The following is a 7,626-nucleotide window of genomic DNA, read 5'->3' as shown; positions in this document are numbered from 1 at the left end:
GAGATGGATAAAAATGGATGGATATTACTTCATAACACATATTCCACACAAGTAATAGTAATCAGAATGGCATGTTTAGACTTGTGAGGTCACATATAACATTATTGTCAAGAAATATTTAAGGTTCACATGACTTCCGCTTTAAGTATATAGGGAATGTTTAAAAAATATATATTGACTGAATGCAGAAAATTGAATTTCGAATCACTACTGCCACCTGTGGCCGAAAAAATGAAACTGCATTTTCCCTTCTTCATTTACGCAACGCATTCATGACGTTACATCCGCAGAGGACGGGAAATTTGAACCCGAAATTCTGTCTGAAAATATTGGCCAGAGGCAAGCAGGAGTATCCATTGTGAACATCTAAATTGTTAATCTACTAAATAGAAAATGTTTCAATCATGAATGGTCAAATAAAAAGGCTATTGTAAAGATATTTTCGGCCAAATTGTTGCAGACAGCAGCTTTAAATATTGATTAAATTACTATGATTTGCACATAAGTGGAAAAAAAACTACCTAAACTGCTCTAAAAACAAAGAAATAAAAACTATTGTATTATGAAAAATCCCAAACTATAACTCTGATGGAAACAAACTGAAAAAGCAAGACAAAACATGACAAAACTGAATCGAATCAAAACTACGTCAACACAAACACAGCTCAGGATACATTTTTAGTATATATATATATATATATATATATATATATATATATATATATATATATATATATATATATATATATATAGTTTTTTTACACAAAGTCTCTTTGTCATGGCTTTTCCACTAAGAACACCGTACAACCAGTTCAAGTGGACGCTTTGGCTTTTCCCTGATCCTCCACCTTCTTAATGGCCGCCTGGATCTTCTGCTGGTCACCCAGAAACTGACAAGCTTTCACGGGCCTCAGCTGAGCGTCCAGCTCCAGCAGCACCGGAAACCCTGCCGGCAAAGTCACGCTGGCGATATCCTGGTCCGATATCCCTGTTGGAATCTTATGATCATAAGTGAGCCCTGGCTAACTTTTAAGTTACATAGCCATCAGATTGTTTGACGTCTATAGCCGTCAATGGCAGTGAGTGAGTGAAAAGTTTTGTCAGGCAGCACTGGTGTTTGCCGAAGGAGTTGAATCAGTACTTCTACTTAAAGTAGAAGATGACATCAATGTTGCTAAGGGATCTAGGCAACAACCAATCAGAGCCCCCCAGTTTTCTGAAACTGCGCTGTGATTGGTTGTTATCTGAGACCTGAGCAACTGTGATGTCATCTTCAGTTGACAGCAAGTGGCAAAATGGCCGCCCCCGGAAATTGCACTGGCTGGATATTCCACCAACGCAATATTAACTCATTCACTCCCAGGACATTTTCGCTATTTTACTGGATTTTGAATGATTTTGCAAGGCCCATAAAATATTGTGTCCTATTGCTATAAAAACATGGACTCTACCAAAAGAAAGATTAGCACCTCTTCTTTCATCAGGAAAAAAAGAATGTTTCTATCGTTTTCCATTTTGCATGAATTAGCATTAAAATATGGTTAAGTTTCATCATTATTTACAAATCTGTTTAAAACTATGGGGAAAACAGCTTTTTGATCTCTTATACTCTGCTACCATCTGCTGGCCGTTTTTGTAATAAATACCATTGCTTCAAGCATTCTCTTCAGTTTAGAGGCTGCATCAAAGCCAAAACGCATAAATACATCTTTGGGAGCATGGTAATTTTTAAAATAGAACGTATTTATACGTTTTTGGGAGTAAATGAGTTAACCAGAAAACCATATTTAGACTAGTGGGTCTGCATAGAACATATTATAGTATTTTCCCATTTTTTTATGGGTTTTATGAGGGTGGGGGGGGGGGGGGGGGGGTGAGAAACTTACCGAAACAGGAAAGCAGAGGGAGCAGGTTCCAACCGGAACAGGAGCAGGAGAGCAACCTGAGTCCAACCTGGAGGCGCCAGCTCTACCTGCCTGCTTCATGTTTGATTTGCGCCTGTGTCTTACTGCAGATTTGCTTCCCTTTAAAACAACAGCTACATTGGAAATGCATTTTAATACTTTTCTGTAGACTTTTTAAAATAAATGTCAGTGTTCAAATGAAACCTTTTTTTTCCCTAATATAATCATATTTGGAATTGTATCAACCTGTAAGAACTCTGTATTTCGTGTAGTACCGGTACAGTGAATTGTGCACAGATGAAGTGAGCTTTTTATTTTTTCCGAATATTTTTTCTGAATAACATTGAAATCACTAGGGCCCTTATTATCTCGCCTTTGTACAACCCATCATATTATTATATGCTACATATATCACTCCTTGCTGTGTTTTAATTTTCCTTGTTTGTTACGCTGTGTTACGTTTAGACCAACTAATGCTATGTTAAAAAAAAAAAAAAAAAAAAGAAAAGCGGATTGGATTCGATATATAGGACAAATTCTGCTTCATGCACACTTGGTAAGACTACAAGTGCATCACAATAAAATTGAATATTGTAAAAAATGTTCATTGTTTGATTAAAAAAATGAAAATTAGATTAATTAAATCTGGATGAAGTGTGGGGTTTGCAACTAAGTTTTTCCCCATTATTTATTAAGATGAACCTTAATATGATGGCATGGAAGTAAAAAAAAAAAAAAAAAGTTTAAATTTTATCTTGGTATGATATGACATATGGCATGATAATAGATTTTGTAAATCAAGCCAAAAATTGACGGAAACATTTTTTGTTGTTGTTAATGTAACATCTTTATTTGCTTCACACAAAAAAAAAAAAAAGTTATTCCTACTAATTAAGCTTTTTTTTTCATAATGCAATGTTGAACATTAAGACAACATGCTACAGCTTATCATTTTTTAATATTTGCAATGTAAACTCATTTTGTTGGAAAACAGCTGACATACCACAGTGCCTCAACCTTTTCACAATTTCCTATTAAATCCCCACAACTTTTCCAGTGCATACGAAACAGGAGTGGAAGTTCAAAAGCAGTAGCAAGCAGTCGGGTTTAATAGCAGCAGATTCCATTTACATTCAATGACGAGATAGTGCTGTTGGAAGACGTAAAATTCGTTGCCTCGGAAGTGCTTTTCAGTGTTTTGTAACAGTATATAAGTGCATCAAAAACAGTAACAATGCCACCATTGCTCAACTCAAGCATTTGGGAGAGTATAGCTTTGAAAAGGAAATTTTGAATCCCTGAAATGTTTTAAAATCAACTGACTGATAATTTCGGACAGACCACTGCAAAGGGTGTAACACTCCATGTGGTTAATAGTCATCATACAGTATTTTTGTAATGCAAAATACGGTCATTTCCCCTCACCTGGGGCGTTTATTTACTCAACTGTGACATCACCTGTTTTTTCCTTCAGGTGGGTCAACAGTAGATTGACAACACTGAAGGCAAGTCGCAAAACAAATGTAGCACCACATTTGACCTCGAAAAAAAAAAATCACCATGTTAGAGTTGTCAAAGTGGAGACAAAACACAGTGGTAGGTCAGACACGCACGTTCATTTCACATTAAGACTTTCTCCCCCCCCCCCTTTCAATTTGTCGTCAGTCGCTAACTTTTTTTTAGTTTTTACTTTTTCTTCATTCTGATATTAAGAAGGCGTTATCCTGTACTTGCTCATGCCAACGTTACGTGAAGAATGTCCAGTTCAAGTTGACGCTTTGGCTTTTCCCTGATCCTCCACCTTTTTAATAGCCGCCTGGATTTTCTGTTGGTCTCCCAGTAGCTGGCGAGCTTTCACTGGCTTCAGCTGCGTGTCCAACTCCAGCAACACCGGAATCCCCGTCGGCAAAGTCACGCTGGCGATATCCTCGTCTGAAATCCCTGTCAACATAAATGGGAATATTAACTCATTTGCTCCCAATAACGTGTAAATACGTTTTTGTTTTGTTTTTTGTTTATGTTTTAAGTGTCCCAAAGACGTATTCATACGTTGTTTTTTGTTGTTTTTTTTTTTATGCTAGAGCATACAGAAGGCTTTGATGCAGCCTCAACTGCAAAGAACGGTTGCATAAATGGTAGTTATTACACAAATGGCCAGCAGGTGGCAGCAGAGCAAAGGAGATCAACCAGGGCCATGTAGGAAAAAAAAAAGCTCAATTACTTACAATTTTAAATAGATTTGTGAAAACTGATGAAACTTAGCTCTCTTCTAATGCTAATTGCTGCAAAACGGAAACAGATAGAAAGAAGAGATGATGAAAGAAGAGACTTTAATCTTTCTTTTGATAGGTTCCATGCTTTTATAGCAATTGAACACGATATTCTGTGGGCCTTGCAAAATCAGGACAGTTTCAAACCTAATAATCTTACTTTGTAACTCCAATGGCAATATTAATGCTCAGTTTTGATTGATTTATTTTACAATACAGTGAACCCCTTTATCGTGGAGATACATTCCAATCCACAAAAATGGGTTGACAGTGACACAAAAACTTCTGCCTCAAAACTATCATGATTAATTTTGAAATCATATTTGCGATGCCCGGAACCATGTTTGTGGTTTGGTCCAATATTCAATTCAAATAAGTTAAACTCTCACTGTACTTTGTAAACTGAGAACCTCCACAGCAAATGTAAAGTGAGTGAGTGGCCTACAAGTACAGTACAATTAAAGGTCAACGTGGACGCTCTGTAACCTAAACTAAGTGGCCTTTTTGAGCGGGGTCGAACGTCCATTTCTAGCGCAGTGACCCTTGACAAGCGCAATCCTGTGGGAGCTGCTCAATGAATCAACTAAAGTCACATATTCACATACGTCCTGTTGGCAAAGGCTGTAAAAGTGATGAAGGCAGTTATGTTTTTTTAGAGCTTTTGTACTTTAGGTAGTAGCATTGATAGTTTTCACTATGGAACCTTTGAGAGAGCAACGCACATGCAAAATGAAGTGATGCAATTGGAAGTGTTGGCGGAAAAAAGAAACAGAAAATGAGTTACAGAAAAGTAATGCACAGTGTTCCCTCGTTTATCGGGGGTTCATATTTTGCGGAATTTCTGCAGCATGCTTCTTTTTTTTTTTTTTTTCTTTCTTCACAACGGCGGGGAAACTTTTGACAGGTGTCGTTGCTGTACATCTTTGGGCGGCCGTATCTCCCCAACCCTACGTCCGACCGGGGACATATGGGAACATATGCGGATTCGTCTCGACGAGACCTTTCCAACGGTGTCTGTCCCGTCACTCCACGACATTGCATTCCGGAGATAGAAAAAATATAATGTGCTGTATAACAAGTACTGTACAATAAAAAAAAACAACAACATACATTTAATGGAAAAAATGACTGTAAATGAAAAAAAAAAACATGAATGAAAAAGCATTCATAATAAACTAAAAATCATACCAAAATGAAAAAAAACATACATAATAAGTGAAAAAAATATAAACTGTAATGTACTATTTAAAAAAACAACAACATACTTTTAATGGAAATGATTGATGTAAATGAAAAAAAGAACATATATGATGAAGGAAAAAGCATTTATAATAAAAATCATACCAAAATGAGAAAAAAACATAATTAATGAAATAATATATATAATTAACAGGATTTTTTTTTTTTTTTTAAATTAACGCTGATTTCGATTGTCGCGGGTAATTTTTGGAATGTAACACCTGTGATAAACGAGGGAACACTACAACGCTTGGATCATTTTGGGGAAGCCAGAAACTGCACTGAAGTACGAAACTCTTCCTTGTGAGTGATCATCACGTTTTTATTTGCCCATGCAAACTTATAATAAATCAGGCCCTGAATGTGTCAGCAGTGCAGCATACCTTCCAGGTGTTTGAGCAGAGCCCTGCAGCTGTTTCCATGAGCCGCAATGAGCACCGTCTTGCCTTGGCGTATCTCGGGTGCCACCGTGCTTTCCCAATATGGCAGCAGCCTGTCCAGAACTTCCTTCAGACTCTCGGCCCGTGGCAGCTTCTCCTTGTCCACGTCGCACGTGCTGTATCTGCGATCGGTGTAGATTTCACTGAAGTACGGGTGCGATTCGTCGATGGGAGGCGGCGTGACGTCGTAGCTCCTCCGCCACAGCTTCACCTTCTCCTCCCCGTGCAGGGCGGCCATTTCCGCCCGGTTCAATCCGATCAGGGCTCCGTAGTGGCGCTCGTTGAGCCGCCACGATTTCACCACGGGGACCCACTCCTGCCCCATGGCCTCCAGGACCAGCCAGGCCGTCTGGATGGAGCGGCTGAGGATGGAGGTGAACACCAGGTCGAACTTGTAGCCCTGCTCCTTCAGGAGCCGGCCGCAATCCTGGGCCTCCTTCACGCCGTCCTCGCTCAGCTTCTGGTCCACCCAGCTGCAGAAACGGTTCTCCCGGTTCCACGCCCCCTCCCCATGTCTCAGCAGAAAGAGTTTGTACGTGGACATCTGCAGCACAACAGCCCTGAACATGCACATTCAATTCAAATGAGGAAGTAATAAATACAATTCTCAGGAAGGGTACTCCAGCTTCCTTCTATATTCCAGAAACATGCATGTTAGGTTCATTTAAGATTGGCGTCAAACTCCTTGGGTTGCACTAGTAAAATCATAACCTTAACATAAGTATCAATAAGTGTTTTTGCCTTTGTTTTTACAAAAATTAAATCTTGTGGCCAAATTGAACCTGCTGTCGAACCGATTTTGGTCCGTGTTTGACACTGTGCTCTAAATTGTCCACGGGTGTGAATGTTAGCGAAAAAGCTTTGTTGATATGGTCTTTACGATTGGTTTGTGACCAGTCTAGGGTGCACCTCACTTCTTACAACAAAGTCATCTTTGTTTAAGTTATTTTAAGCAATACATAAGAAAGAAACATAATTAACTTTTCAATTATGGGTCAAAATTTTTGGAAATTTCCAAATTGGATTTCCACAAGAGATATTGAAATTAATACAATATAAAATTGCAATATAATTATAAAATATTGAGTATTTATAGAAGAGTGTCAACCCAAAAAAAAAAAATTCAGTACCTTACACCGCATTGTGAGATGATTATTTATTTATTTATTTTCTCTTCAACTACTCTGGCCTCATATGATAGACCATTTAGAAAGGTTACTCATTTCTAAATATTATTATAATGCTTTTACATCTGATGGAAAGCATTTAAAAATAAAATCCCTACATTTTGTAACGCAATCTCAATTTTGCAGCACGCGTAAAGGGTAAAGTTGATCTCAGGAAGCTAGAAGTGAACCCCCACACTATTAACTGTACTATTATTAGCATTTCTATATGAGGAGCCGAAGCAAGCTCGCCCTGTAATCACGTTAGTGCATGCATCGATGAAGTTATTTGGCGTTATCGCCATGATCTCTGATGTTTCCACAACAGGCTTTATTTACTACGACAAACATGGCTGCTAGCACCCCGATGTAAATAAAGGACACCCCAAGCGGTGTTAGCAGCATAACATGCAGGGATTCGGTGGCTTTTACGCAAACTAAATTAATAAAACAGTATTATTGTGAGTAAGTCCACTTACCCTATGCGGCTTTTAAAACCGGTGGGAATGTGCCTGCGACGATGTTGACAATATTTAGCCAGGCCATGAAAGCGTCTGCGTGATGGATGGTGATTGACAGCTCGCTTGTCCAATCCGGATAGCGGAGC

General features: G+C 38.6%; 1 protein-coding gene across 2 annotated transcripts; it reads right to left on the bottom strand.

The window, feature by feature from the left end:
• Positions 1-2,984: 2,984 nt before the first annotated feature.
• bpgm (2,3-bisphosphoglycerate mutase) lies at positions 2,985-7,610 on the bottom strand. 2 transcript variants are annotated; one of them, XM_077517292.1, is made up of 3 exons: positions 7,499-7,610; positions 5,797-6,413; positions 2,985-3,845 (listed from the first exon to the last, which is right to left on the bottom strand). In XM_077517292.1, exons 2-3 carry the CDS (start codon positions 6,395-6,397, stop codon positions 3,670-3,672), a joined length of 777 nt encoding a protein of 258 aa, XP_077373418.1. In that variant the 5' UTR covers positions 6,398-6,413; positions 7,499-7,610; the 3' UTR covers positions 2,985-3,669. The 2 variants fall into 2 exon arrangements, with proteins under 2 accessions (XP_077373418.1, XP_077373419.1); XM_077517293.1 differs by having other exon boundaries at positions 5,797-6,397; positions 7,499-7,580.
• Positions 7,611-7,626: the final 16 nt, after the last annotated feature.

Source organism: Festucalex cinctus, chromosome 3 (genome assembly GCF_051991245.1).
Source record: "Festucalex cinctus isolate MCC-2025b chromosome 3, RoL_Fcin_1.0, whole genome shotgun sequence".
In the NCBI taxonomy this organism is placed as follows: domain Eukaryota; kingdom Metazoa; phylum Chordata; class Actinopteri; order Syngnathiformes; family Syngnathidae; genus Festucalex; species Festucalex cinctus.
Note: the sequence above shows the minus strand (reverse complement) of the source record. Positions and strands in the feature narration are given on the sequence as shown.

Excerpts from the sequence above, each read along its gene's own strand:
- bpgm (XM_077517292.1), bottom strand. The coding sequence starts at position 6,397 with ATGTCCACGTACAAACTCTTTCTGCTGAGACATGGGGAGGGGGCGTGG. Across the intron at positions 3,846-5,796 it reads TCTGCTCAAACACCTGGAAG|GGATTTCAGACGAGGATATC; the intron begins GTATGCTGCACT and ends TTATGTTGACAG.